The sequence below is a fragment of the Rosa chinensis genome, chromosome 5, assembly GCF_002994745.2.
Source record: "Rosa chinensis cultivar Old Blush chromosome 5, RchiOBHm-V2, whole genome shotgun sequence".
Lineage (NCBI taxonomy): Eukaryota > Viridiplantae > Streptophyta > Magnoliopsida > Rosales > Rosaceae > Rosa > Rosa chinensis.
Window position 1 is genome coordinate 43214119 of NC_037092.1, and position 14250 is coordinate 43228368.

Genomic DNA, 14250 nt, shown 5'->3' on the forward strand with positions numbered 1-14250 from the left:
ATCGTCACTTTATAAAAGAGAAGGTAGATGCCAAAATTATTAGCTTTCCTTTTGTTCCAACTGAAGAGCAACTTGCAGATGTACTTACCAAAGGAGTTTCCTGGAAGGAGTTTTATGACTCACTAAGCAAGTTGGACATGGTTGATGTATATGCGCCAACTTGAGGGGGAGTGTTAGTGTGAGTCATCATCCTCTATTAGGAATAGACTACAAGCAAATATATTGTTATAATTACTTACCTTGTATATGTTGTGTAGTACAGTAGTTATAGTACGTTGTAGTACAATTGTAATATGTTTATATACACCACAGAATGGGTGTAATAATATATCAAACAATTCATTCTCTCAATATTTCCCAAGTTCTTACTCTCTTTGACTCACTTTAATCTTAGCAATTATCATTATCATTTTATTTTAGAAGTGAAGCTTTAGATGTTATTGTCAGCAAACATCTTCCATTTGCTAATGCAACCAATAAACTTTAAAGTTGTACAGCATTTTGAGGAATAAGACTTGCCGCTTATTCACGTACACGCCGACTAATAAAATTGAGCACTGAAGTTTACACATGTTGTATTACAATATCTCCAAATCTAACATCCGTCGGACAGCTTACGGGCCTTTTAAGAAACATTACTAGAAAATAGGCATTCGAGACCGATGTGCAAATTGGGCGCTTAATTGTAGGTGTATTGTGTTCTTCGATGTGCATGTATTGTGGAAATGCAAAATGTAATAATTTAAACACAAACAGTAGAGCCATTTTCTAAAATGAAGAATAAAATTTATGATCTAATAAAAAAAAATATCGCGTATTTCATATCATATCATGTCTAGTAACCGATTTAATTTTTCTAATTCGATGGAGAAGAAGCAGGTGAACGTGAGATTGCGGCACATAGATTCCAAACTTTTTCGCTACTTGCCAAAGCCTGTGCCTTGTTGACACTGGGATGACGTACATCGTGATTTCGCTCTGCGATGATATCGTGGCATGATTTTCCCCATGAGACAAGATCACGACAACAAGCATCAGTCACAACCGTACCTTGATAAACGCTTTTCTCTATTTCCTCTCCGCACTTAGGGGGGAACTTTTCCAAGCATTCCTTTACCGGCTTGGTCTCGTGTTTGTCTGAATTGTCGATGGCAACGCACTCTGTCCAAATTTTTTCGCCCTTTGCCAAAGTTTGAGCTTTGTTTGCACTAGGATGACGTGCCGCAAGGGACGTGTTGAGGAAGGTATCGTGGCATGGTTTACCCAACTTTACAAGATCTCGACAACAATCATCACTCAAAAATCCATTATTGAAAATGCTGTTTCCTACTTCGATCCCGCACTTTTCTGTGAACTGTCTTTCACAGTCTTTAACATTTGCTGGCCCCTCCAGTGTTGGGGTTGCAAAAGCATTTAATGTCACCTGCAAGAGAAAAATCACCAAAAGATGGCACCTGCGTGGTCCGGCCATAACTCCCTTTGCAATGTTATGTGATTACTCACGAATGTGTTTTCTGGTAATGATCGCTTTGTTGGAGTTTAGTTTCATGTGATAATATATTTATAAGGGAGAAAACATAACCGCATTTAAGACTCAAATGAACTAACTGTGTAAACGCTTATGCGCTCTTTAAAAGAAGTAACGTGTTTAATTGCCTATCGGCTCTAAATAAGAGAGTTACATTTAAACAGTGCGTACGTGTTTCGATAGCTCGATTACGTTTAAATGATTTACCGCTAAATTATCAAGTTTTAAATGCAGATAAGTATCCAACAAGTGGTCATTATATATTACACTATTTATGTATCAGATCATTTAAATTCTCAAAATTCTAGACAATTCCACAATCAAAATATGTTTAGGAAATAACTGTGGACAAAAAATTAAACGGGCTTGTTCAAGCACGAATGGACCGACTGGCCGGGTTAGCCCATTTGTCACCCCGAATCTTTGCGTTTTGGAAAATTAATTTACCACTTAGAATTCATCATGTATAATCTTATCCTTCGTAATAAATTCAATGATTTCCGGTAAAACGAATAATAAATTACTGTGATATTGTCAACAAGAAAAAATTGACTCTTCTTAAGTTCTTTTGGAGAAAAATATCCTACTCAGTATTTTTTTTTTTTTTAAACTCTGACCTTGTAGACTTTTGTTGAAGCAGAAGTAACTTTTTGTAGATGAAAAAGAATTAGGGCTCCTCATGTGATTGATTTGAGGAGTGGTTAAAGAATGCACTTAAAATAAAGCAGTGATTTGCTTTTTGGGTAACGAGTGATGTCCTCATGTCTATGTAATAACTAATTAATGTAAATTGTTATATAACGCTGCACAGTCATTAAGAAAATAATGATAAAGAGTTATTGCGCCAATAGTTAGTAAGTAATGCGTGCACATGATTGGTGTAAGTACAACTTTAATGAAACTTTGCGAAGCATGCGGCGAGAGCTTCATGTGTAAGGAAGTCCCCATCTAGTTTACATTTCCGAGGTGGGACATAATACACATATTTGCTTCCCTTGAAGCCTCTTGGAGATCATGGGAGGGTGGCCTCCCTACGTGGTACCGGCCGACTTCCACCATAGTGAGGTAGCTCGGGTGTCGGACTACCGAATGCATGTCGTAGGAGGAACTAACCATGTCGCGGGACCCACCTATGAGGTCGTTGCTTATGCTTGGCGGTATGTGGTATAAGTGATATCAACACCCCCTAATCCTCTCCCTCTTAGCTTGATAAAGCTTCCAAATTAATATCTCTAGCTGTGGTTCTCCTAGACATGGCCTAAATTACTGCCGAGTCACCTTTAATGAAGTCTATAAACCCTGGATTCTCAACAAAAGAAAATGGTAGTTCATCACGAACCACCATTTTAGCACCTGCAGCAATTAAATTACCTCCACTTTCAGCTAATACTTCTGCTTCATATTCGGGACATAAATCGGCCACGGCCCACATTGGTAGAGCAAATGCGTCCTCATTTCTGATGTACTAAACCTTCTAGAGTTACTGGAGTAGGTTTTCATTAAACAAGCTAGTTTCATCATACTCCCATCTGGATTCTTTAATTTATCGAAGTGCTGCTAGACTAGTGAAGTGTTCTTCCTCTTGTTCTTGGTGGATCCTTCAGGTTCTTCAAGAATTCTTGGAAGTGCTTGAATTGGTGGTACTGGACCACAAAATCAACTGTAAGTGTTGGAGTCGGTATGGGGGATTTCCAATGCTTGAATCTGCAATTGGAGTTTGTGTAGAAGTTCGTGTTAGAGTCGAAGTTAAGGATATCCATTCCATAGTATGCAAATACAAAACCCTAAATTAATTTCAATCAAATCAGAAAGCCCCAATTTGAATTCAAAACCCTAATTTTGAAACCCTAATCTAATTGAATGAAATCAGAGAGCCCTAATTTCGGAACCCTAGTCTAATTGAATGAAATCAGAAAACCCTAAATTAAAAACCCTAATTTCGAAACCCTAAGTGAATGAAATCAGAAAGACCCAAATTGAAATCCCTAATTGAATGAAATTAGATTGCCCTAAATCAATTTACAAACCCATAACCCTAGTTTTGGATATCAAAATCCTAATTTAAAATTTTAAATAAGAGAATCAATTTTGAAAATGATAACTCAGAAGCCCCAAACCAAAATTTAAGAAGAAAAGTTGAAAAAAAAAAATGAAGAAAATTTTAATTGCAAGACTTTTATACACTTTCTAAAACCAGAGAGAGATCAAGAAAAGAAGAGAAGAGAAATCTTACCCTCACGGGCTCATGTCCGAGAATAGAAGAATGAAGATGTCATGGTTTCAGTTAGAGTAACATTTTGGTCAGAGATTTGAGAGAGAAGAATGGATTTGGTCTGGGGCTCTGGGCAACGTTCTGGGAAAGGTCGAAAGAGAAGTGAGAGTTTTCAGAAGAGAAAACTGAGAGAAATGAAGTCGTGCTGCTGAGTTAGAGATTAGGGTTATTGGTTCCAGATTGGGTGCAATCAACACCATTTAAGCTTGGTGTGTAACCAATCAAAAATAGAAAAATATTAAAAAATAAAATTAAAATTAAAGAAATAATCGGGTCAGGTGGTTTTAATTCGAATGGTTTATGACTCGGAGTCTCGGACCCAATTTTGAACCGTAATGATGTGGGTCGGTTTGGTTAAGTAGCAAAATGACTCCATTTTGCTTTCGGTGTGGTTAGCGACCCGCTCTTTTCGGTGTTGGTTGGGTGATACCGAATTTTCAATATATTATGCCCAGTTCTAATTTCAGGATGGGTAGGCTGTACGTTAAACAGAAAATATGACTATTTTCAAGGCTCCCGCAGACGTTTCCCTACGTTGTCATCAACCGCCACTATTGCATAATCACTTTAAGGATTTTTCATTACTCATACATATGTATAACATGTTATTAGGTTTGTTCTCGAAACCTTGTTTTCTCTTACATTTTTTCTTTTTTAGTTTATTTATTTGTGGATGTTAATTTGGATTATTTATTCTTTGAATTTTTCTTTAGCTTTTATCCCAAAAAAAAAAAAGGATTATACACAAATAGGTCCCGACTATAGTTTTCACAAAGAGCTCCTTCATATATTTGATGAATCTCGACTTCGACGCTCCATTTATGCTAATTTCGCAAAAAGAATCTTGTTCAGCTGATTATTATTATTATTTTTGTTACAATCTTGTTTAACTGACTTTTGTCATAAGGATTTTTTTTTTTCCCTGCCTTAATATCATAAATATCCCTCTGTATATATCTAATCTTCTATGCGTTAATATAGGGATTTTGGATTATCACATTCAAGTTGCAACATGCTTGAGCTTGAAAAATTTAATGATGTAACACCTTGTGGTATTTGATGAACGAGTCCCCACTTTATCCATGAAGTCCCAGGTGGCAGAAGCTCATTGAAGCAAAACCCATCCATACCATTACGCAAATCCAACCCATCTTCCACAAAATCTCAATCTCAGAGAGCTGACAAAACCCTACCCCTTTCAAGTTTCCAAACCACCACCAACACCTACATTTCTTTCTGACTCGACCGCTCCGAAGCTCAGAGTTAGAGAGAATCTGTTCAGAGATGGCGACAAGCTTCGCAACCGCATCAACGACCGTCATAGGCCTCGGAAGCTCGCTCTCGTCCAAGAGGACATGCCTCTCTTCAGGTACTTAACTATATCAACGTCCTCTTAACTTCCGCTGCTGTCTCTAAAATGTGCCATACTAGCTCTAATATGCGCGCGCTTTTGATTAATTACAGACTTTGTGAAGCCTGTTATGGTTAGGAGCCCTTTGAGGCAAGCAAAAGCTTCTGGAGGAAGGTTCACCTGGTAAGTTATTTTGTTTAAACAAAATGAGCTATATGTTTAATTATGGGTAACTATATATAGCTGATGGTTAAATCCATGCATATGCATGAATAAATATTATAGCATGAGCTTCCAGAGTGATTGGCTGAGGAGGGATCTGAATGTGATCGGGTTCGGGTTGATCGGATGGTTGGTGCCATCGAGCGTTCCGGCGATCGACGGCAAGAGTTTGACCGGGCTCTTCTTTGAGAGCATTGGAGCCGAGCTCGCTCACTTCCCCACACCTCCAGCTCTCACTTCCCAGTTCTGGTCAGTAACACTAGTCTACTAACGCACTTTCTTTTAATTTTTGTGGCTTATTTGATTTATAAAAAAAAAAAAAAAAAAACGCAACGGATCATTTTGAAGGAAAAAAAAAAAAAAAAAAAAATGTGTAACGGATGAAAGGAGGAAAAATTAAATAAAGGTCCCACCGAGATTTGAACTCGGGTTACTGGATTCAGAGTCCAATGTCCTGACCACTAGACCATGGGACCAATGTTGCTCGAATGGCATTGCTGTATGTTTTTATTAAATAGCTTCTCATGTTGGGAAAGGCTAAAAACAATAAATATAAAACAACTAATAAAATAATTAAACATGAAAAAAGAAGAATAAAAAAGCCTGCCTCACATGACGCATAGGGTGTGTTTGGTTGTTTCTAATTTATTTGAACTCTTTTTTCAAACCAAAATTTAAATTGAATTCGGTATTTATTTTTGCTGGGAATAAATATGACTTGGATCTACATTCTTTGTTTTGAACAGGTTGTGGTTGATCTGCTGGCACTTGGGGCTTTTCATCACCCTTACTTTTGGGCAGATTGGCTTCAAGGGAAGGACTGACAAGTACTTTTGAATTTGATCCTCTTTTATTAGGTCATGTAAAATCTGTATTTGATGTCAATTATCTTGATTTCTCCAACTCTCTTCTTCCCTTAATGGTCAAACATATTATTTCTTGCATATTATGTACTCTATGTAAATAACGAAGGGTTTTTCTCACAAGTATTTCTATAGTCTAAATATTGTGGTTAGATTTCAAAAGTTACAGAACTGTAATCGAGCTCACTAAATAATGTGTTTGCACTTCTATTTAACTTCCAAAAAGAACTTTTACAAGTAACCATTTGACCTACTTCACTAGGGTGAAATCATCAAAATTAACATGAAGTTTTATCATGAGATTAAAGGCCACGGGACTGTTTCATACTTCAAAATTCATCTACTAGAAATTAAACCAATTAATGGAGGCTAGGGTCAACTCCAATCGATCCTAGTCCTAGAACTCATTTTGAGACTGGCTTCCAAAAATTCCATCTCCAACTAGCAAAAGATGTAGTCTCATTTTGAGACAGCTGAAAACTCTTCCCATTTCGAGATTGTTTTGGTGGTCAGCACTTATTCTGAGATTGTGGGCCAGACAATGGACCCGGCCCTTTGGCAAAAGTTGGAGAAACAAAAGCCCAAAGTTCAGCCTCACTAGATGACAAAATTACCGGTCATTGGTTGAGATGCAACGGTCATGTATCATGCGTCTCAGGACACACTCTGTACTGAAACAATATAAAGTAGTATCGATATTCCATATAGGGCCTGGCTTCCAAGGACCGTGCTTCTGAAGAATTTGCTTAGTATGTGTTGCAGTTAGATACTGTTATTATCTCAAAATGGAGTTTCGTATGGCACCTTCTCCAAAATTCAAAAAATTTTTCTTTCTTGGATTTGTTTCCCGAAACAACAATGAGCAAAGAAAAAGAAGAAACTTAACTAATGATGCCTCATGCCCTTTGTACTCTAATGATTCCTATGTTGAAGGCTGAGAAGAAGAGGGAGCCCCCTAGGGGAAGTAAAAAGGAGCTGGATCCTCTCCTAACCTTCTTATCTGCTTAACCTACCTAAACTTTCAACAACAGGGTAACACGTGTATAGGAGGTATCTAACGGCTCATGATATCAACTTTTCTCCACTATACTGTTATTTTATTTTTTTCAATCCCTGCTCATTAATTTCACGACCAAGTACTGCTCCTTTATCTTCTTCAAACCCAAACCCAGACTTTTTCAACCCTTGATCAGCTGCCTCTAAAATCATGGTCTTCTTCAAACCCAGACCTCTTCAACCCTTCATCATCTTCCTCTAAAATCATGGTCATAGCAGAGCTTATTTTCAATTGTTGCCTCCCTGATTTTATCTCACTCTTGCCATTACTTTCCTTTGTTCTTCTTATTTGATGTTTCTAATTGTTGTTCAATAGTCAGAAAGAGTTGCAAATTCATAGCCTACCTCTCTCGAAAAACAGAGGACGATGAAATTGAAGCATAAGAAAGTTTGTTCCATTAGAGAGGGAGAGAGATCTGTCAAAAAATTGAAAGAAAAAGAGCATCGATTATGATGAAGGACGAAAAACCTTCGATCATTGCTCTAAGCCTCCGAAGTGAGCTTTTCATTTGGCACAGAATTCTTGTCGGCGGCACGAAGCTATTTGGATCGAGGGCGAAGCGGAGCGAATCGGAGTAGATGGAAAAAGCTCTGTCTAATGAGAGTGAGAGAGAGAGAGAGAGAGAGAGAGAGAGTATTTCAACCGCAGGGATAAAAAAAAAAGTACGAAATCAATATAAGACTACACGTGTCATTTTGTTGTTGAAAGCTTAGGTAGGTTAGGCAGATAAGGAGGTTAAGAGAGGATCTTTACTTGAAGTAAAAACAAGGCTCCTTAGAAGAATGTTGTTGCTGGTTCAAGCTCAAATCCGGTGAAGACCAAAAAAAGCGTAATGGTTCTAAGAAGAAAGCTAGTGTGGGAAGGATGACTTGCCCCTGTTTTCTTTTCCTAAAAGGTTTGATAACTCCAACCCTAAGGGGAAAGGAGGTTACAACTGCTTGATAATTTGAAAGTTGGTTAGCCTATACTGGCAAGTGGTGCTTCTATGTGTCTTCTTAGAAGTACTAGATGTTCAAGTACTACAATTCCGTGCTCGCCATGGGTGGCTAGCAAATTATATTTTTCCCTTTGAAGGCGAGACACTTATTATTTGTAATAGAACTGGAGCACTTAATTCTTATGGAATAGTTGTGTACCAATGTAGGCCTAATTTTGCTTATTTGGTGTATGTACTATTCTGATTTTGGTTCAATGAAAGTTTCACCAGTCAAAAAAAAATATATATGAAATGTTTAAGGCTTAAAAGAAGATAAGAATTGAAGTGAATAGGTGAATTTTTATACACTAGTGGCTTCAATCTATTGGAACTGAAGGTTTTACCAAAAAAGATACAAACAATGATGAAAAATCACAGAATTTTTAAGAGACTGAGGGCTCAACGAAGAATTTACAAGATGTGTGGAACTAGAAATATCACATAAGTGGAACATAAAAAGCTAAGGTCAGATGAGTCGATTGGCTCATACAAAAATGGAGAAGTATCACTTTATTTTAGATGATATTGTCCCCCTTAGACCATGCCCACACAATTTCGTACTTGGGCTTCCACCCCAAAACATGTCTTCCCATTGGGATGTGAGCCTCTACATACAAAGAACATCACCTTCTCTCCCCCGAGCGATGTAGGAATATAGAGCACAAGGTAGCTTGCTAGTGCTTCCAACACCCACCCTATGTAACAAGATTATGTCTGTTTTGAGCCCCACCATGACAATTCTGTTGTCTGGTTTCCACCCTAAAATACATCTTGCTATATGAATGTGAGTATACACATATAAAACACCTCACCTTCCCTCACTTGAGTGATATGGGATGTAGTGCACAAAGTAGCCTGCTCGTGACTCTAGTACTTGCCAAGTTTAGTTTTTCGGCTTCCACTCGAAAACGTGTCTTGCTATTGCGATATGAGTATGCACATTTCAAGATAGCAAAGAAGTGCCTCTAGCACCCACCCGTGCAGGTCATTACATAAGATTGATTTTATATTTATAAATTGCCAAACAATCAACCTTCACGATATTAAGAAGTAGCATGCTGTCTTTTAAGTTTTGAAGATATCCAATTTCATTCCTTTTAGTTTTATTTTAATGCTTTTACTAATGTAATGTCAAATTATATTATTATTTTTTAGTTTGGTTTTTCACTTTCATTCAACCAGAAATATCTTAATAAATGTCTTTAGAGCATTTAAAACCAAATTTTAGTCAAAGTAGTTAAAAAGTTATTATAGTTAGCCAATTTAGAAATACATTTGCATCAGTTCTTTGTATATTAGGTAGATCTGAATTTATATTATTTATTGCATAAAGAAAAAATAGTTTAAATGTATTAATAAAATATATAGAATGATTTGAAATGAATGTTTTAAATTAACAAAAATAATAGAGAGCCTCACCTTGCTCTTTATATTTAAAGTGAGATAGCTAAAAGTTAAAATGGAAAATCACTTAAGAGTTTGATGTAGCTGCTAAAATTTATAAAAAGTTAAACATGCTCTATAGAATAGCTAAGGAGCCAAAATAGAGAGTCTAATAAAGATACTCTTAGTCGGTCTTGTTACAATAATTTATTTATTTTTTGTTAAAGTAAGGACTTAAAATACAATAAGGAAGGTTCTAATACCTCAATGACAGTTTTGTGGTTTTGATGCATGCATGAGTAGATCCAATTTCATTCCGCTTATTTTTTTAGGGTAAATTTGACAGGACCTGCCTCGGATTTCACCCTAAAATCCGAGGTGGCCCTGCGGGGTCCACCTTAGAGATAACTCTACCAAGAATTGGCTGAGTCACCCCTAACGTGGACTACCCAAAACATTAACCCACAATAGATCAGAGCCAAACGAAGAAGTGCGGAAGCGATTCGTCAACTATGCCTCGAACCATGTACGCCCGACCTCAACTAATAACGCTTGTAAACTGGGTATTAGAAACCGAAAGGTCCAGCGGAAAGTAGACGAAAAACGTTAGCGTGAGTGGACAAAAATAAACAATTTAAAAGAAAAATGATTTCATACTTTCCCACATTTATTCTCTTAAAAATCTGATGCATGCAACAATAAGAAAACACATTTAGCTTTAAATCCAAGAATTTCAAAACGATAAACCGACTAGCCTTGCTAGTCACAACATTCAAAAAATATATCGTAAAATCGAAATCTCGTTTCTCACACTACTACACAAAGTGAATCAGACAACAGTCAAAAGCTTGTTGTCTGAATGAAAATGGAGATGTTGTAAACTGGCATGACGTCTGATCTCCCCCATCAGACAACATTCTTTTTTAATTGTCTCTCTGATCATTCACACAACATGTGTACCTAAATATATGTTGTCTAAATTTACCAAATTTTGATTCATGGCGGTAGTCTGTTGTCGGGTGTGAAATCAGACAACAGCTTATTGGTTGGGTGTTGAGTGAAATTCATCAAGCACAACAATCTTTCCAAGGCTGTGTTGTCTGTTAAAAATCTCCAACGACAATAATGTAAGAAATATGATGTGTGAAGTAAAACTCAAACAAGCATTTTTGATTACCTGATGTTGTGTCAAGTGCTGTTCAAATATCAACTTGTTCGAAGATGGTGTTGTCTTGCATGAACCGAAGACTACACTTCTAGTTTCCTTATGTTGTCTAAATTTCATTTAAGATAACAGTTATCTGGATTTCAGTGTTGTCTGAAATGCAAGTCATATGACAATATTTCGGATCCATGTGTTGTCTTGGATAAATTTCAAACCACACATTGTTTTTTCTTATCGTCTGAATTTAACGTTATGTAACATTTTTGAGGATGTTAATGTTGTCTGAATATTATTTAAGATAACATTGACATTAATGCATTTGTTGCCTTGAATGAATCTCATACCACACTTATTTTTCCTTCTTGTTGTCCAAATAGCTTTAATATGACAAGTTGCTAGATAAAAGTGTTGTCTGAATTTTCCTCAGACAATATGTGTAATGCCTTTTTGAACTTTTGTGTTGTGTGATAGTTTGCACTACAACAGCAGTTACTAATCCAATAAATGTTGTTGGAATTGAATCTGCACAATTGATATGGTAATAGGCAGATATGGAATTCGAAGTTCCAATGTCATTTGCTACATTCTCATACATCATTCTCACAAATCTTACATTATCAATTCAAAGTATTAGCACCAACTCATGTCCAACCAAATCTAAAGAACAAATTAAGTCTCAACTGATACATATATATATATATATATATATATATATGTCCAGCACAATGCTTACATATATGTCTTGACCATAAATTTTGCCCACTCCCACATCCATATCTTCCTGGGATATGCTGCCTTCCTCTTCTCTCCCACTAAAACAAAATGGTTTGCACTTAATAATGGACAAAATTGCAGAAAAGAATCTATAGTTGTCATTGTACATTATGTATTCTGGACAACCTTGACAAAAATTTGTAATTTGAGCATTACATATATGCCACTTAGTAATTGACAACCAAAATTTCAATAAGCATAATCCAAGCAACCAACAGCAACCAAAATTAGATATATGACATTCACCAAAATACATGCAAAACAATAGCAACCAAAGTTTCAAGCAACCATGTCATCAAAAAAATAAAAGTTTCAAGCAACCAAAATTTCAAGCATTTTGGACTTTCCTGACATAATCCAGCGCTATGGTCAGAATAAACACAATCCATTCAATTAGTTGTTGCCAGAGCAGCTTCAGCAAGCGCATAACAAGCTAGCTGAAATCAGAAACAGAAAGTATTTGTAGTTAAGCACTGTTCTGGGATCAATGTACTTTTCCAAATACAAATGTGTAGGCCATATATACCTGGACATCTCCATGTTGTCGAAGCTGATTCCTTACAAAAGAAACTGCATCTGAACTGTAATTGACAGCAACAAAAATTTAAGGTGACTAGTCTTCTTGTGAATAGATTGAAGAGATAATATGACAATTGGCTGACATTTATACTGAGCAATCAAGAGTGTCACGTTACCTGTTTATGTAATCCCATAAACCATCAGATGCTAACACTAGAAATTCTGAGTCTGCCCCTAGACTTGCTTGATAAACGTCTGGAGATGCAGTAACAAGGTCTCCACTGAATTGAACACTGGCAAAACATAAAAGGAGCAGTTTTATAATCGAGATTTTACGATATACTAAAGTAAAAATAAAGAACTGTCTGTGCCTCACTGCGAAGCAAATTCAAGAAGCAAAAGATAAAAGGTCAAAACAGACAATGTCTACACCATATTGGCCTGAAGATTGTAATACAAAGAGCACTATCATATATATACATCCTGCCATCTTTCCAAAATTTAATTCTGAAAAACCATAAGAAAAAAAATCCCATAATGTAAATTGTGGGATTGTGAACCAAGTTAAAAGGCCTATGTAAATTGTGAATTTGCCTGATATCAACAGTAGTGTCGTCAGACTGAGGGGGAGGTGATGGGGCAGTATAACCAGGTTGGTAAGGCTGCATCAAAAGAACTTTTTCATCATAGAGAACACAAACTGTGCAATTCATGACTGGAGAAGATTCAAATAAACCATTTGAAATCATCAAAGTTACCAGAAAATGGTCACATGCTAGAATAAATTACATAGATGATAGTTAATTGATATGAAAAAATATATTCACATGATACATCGAATCACAATAAAAGAACTGGGAAAACTTGACAATGATAGCTTCTAAATAAACGAAGCTGCTTTACTTATATGAATATAAGGAATTTCCAAGATCATTGAAGCAGCAATGAAATTAAACTCAAGATCATTCTGTGCTATCATCAAGGGAAAAGAGAATGAAAGATGATTTTACATGTACATTTTACGTATACTAGCACAAGATGTGGCTTTGTATGTCTAAGTGGTCTATTATGATCCTAAATCTGTCCTCAAGTTGAATAGAGAGAAAGAAAGAGAAGGGAGAAAAAAAAGGAACTCCTCCAACCTTCATAGAATGAGAAAGCGACATCAATAGTTATTGTCAAACAGTAATAATTTCAAGATTGCGAATTAAAATATATATAACTATAACTATCTAGTTCTGTGAAATTCCTCATATACTTTGTATTTATACTGTACTCAAGCAAATATAGTTGCAGTGATTGATGCTTCATAAGAGATCCATCAGCCTCCTTGGTACCCCTCAATATTTTCTCTTTATCTTCTTATTTCCTGACGACTAGAACCAATGTTCTCGCTTGTATCGCTTGTATCGGTGTCCCTAGTAATCATAATTTCATGTTCCTAGTTTGTGTTTTTAATGGACCCTTTCCTAACATATAAATTTTTTCTATTTGCCTTTTGGCCTTAAAAGAAGTATCAGACTAAAAGAATGGGTTGCAAGCAGCCTAGTATAATTCTATAATAAGTTTCAGCTGTAAAAATCAACAAAGAACAATGAATATCACTTTAGAGACCATGCTATGCACCAAGTTGGAATGAATTACAGAAATGCACTAAATAGCATACAGCATCTTAGAGATTATATGTTAATTTATAAACGATGGTGAGATGTCTAGCACAACAACATTTGAGTAAACGGAGAGCAATTACTGAACCTTTCAGAGTGTATATTTGTATCAATTCTTCAACTGATGACCTTGAACCTCGTACCACATTGATTGCTCCAGTGGCCATTATGCCTAAGCCAAAGCAAAAAAAAAAAAAAATGAGGATGGAGATTTGAACTCTAGAGACTGAACTACGTTCACTAATGATATATAACTGTAAAAACTAATTTCAAATAAAAATCATGTGTACCAAAATTGAAATTACTTTAGTGTTTTCAGAGAAAAACATAAAAAATAAGTCACTTACACTGTCTATTAAGAAGAACACGAGCAGCTAAGTATTGTCACGTCCATACTGAACATATAAATTTTCGACCTTACAATTTTAAGTTCATTCAGGAATTGATAGTTTTTCGCATGCCATGTAGAGACT

General features: G+C 36.1%; 2 protein-coding genes and 1 non-coding gene across 3 annotated transcripts; 1 reads left to right on the forward strand and 2 right to left on the reverse strand.

Moving 5' to 3' along the window:
• Nucleotides 1-4975: 4975 nt before the first annotated feature.
• Nucleotides 4976-6377, forward strand: LOC112166100 (photosystem I subunit O). Its single transcript, XM_024302866.2, has 4 exons — nucleotides 4976-5169; nucleotides 5265-5334; nucleotides 5437-5622; nucleotides 6120-6377. The coding sequence occupies exons 1-4, from the start codon at nucleotides 5085-5087 to the stop codon at nucleotides 6208-6210; spliced, it is 432 nt and encodes a 143-aa protein (XP_024158634.1). The 5' UTR covers nucleotides 4976-5084; the 3' UTR covers nucleotides 6211-6377.
• TRNAQ-CUG lies at nucleotides 5778-5849 on the reverse strand. Its single transcript has one exon. It is a non-coding gene; the product is annotated as a tRNA-Gln (tRNA).
• Nucleotides 6378-11666: 5289 nt separating the features above from the next.
• LOC112167977 (protein phosphatase 2C 57-like) lies at nucleotides 11667-13014 on the reverse strand. Its single transcript, XM_040505570.1, has 4 exons — nucleotides 12705-13014; nucleotides 12287-12403; nucleotides 12118-12172; nucleotides 11667-12028 (listed from the first exon to the last, which is right to left on the reverse strand). Exons 1-4 carry the CDS (start codon nucleotides 12857-12859, stop codon nucleotides 11981-11983), a joined length of 375 nt encoding a protein of 124 aa, XP_040361504.1. The 5' UTR covers nucleotides 12860-13014; the 3' UTR covers nucleotides 11667-11980.
• Nucleotides 13015-14250: the final 1236 nt, after the last annotated feature.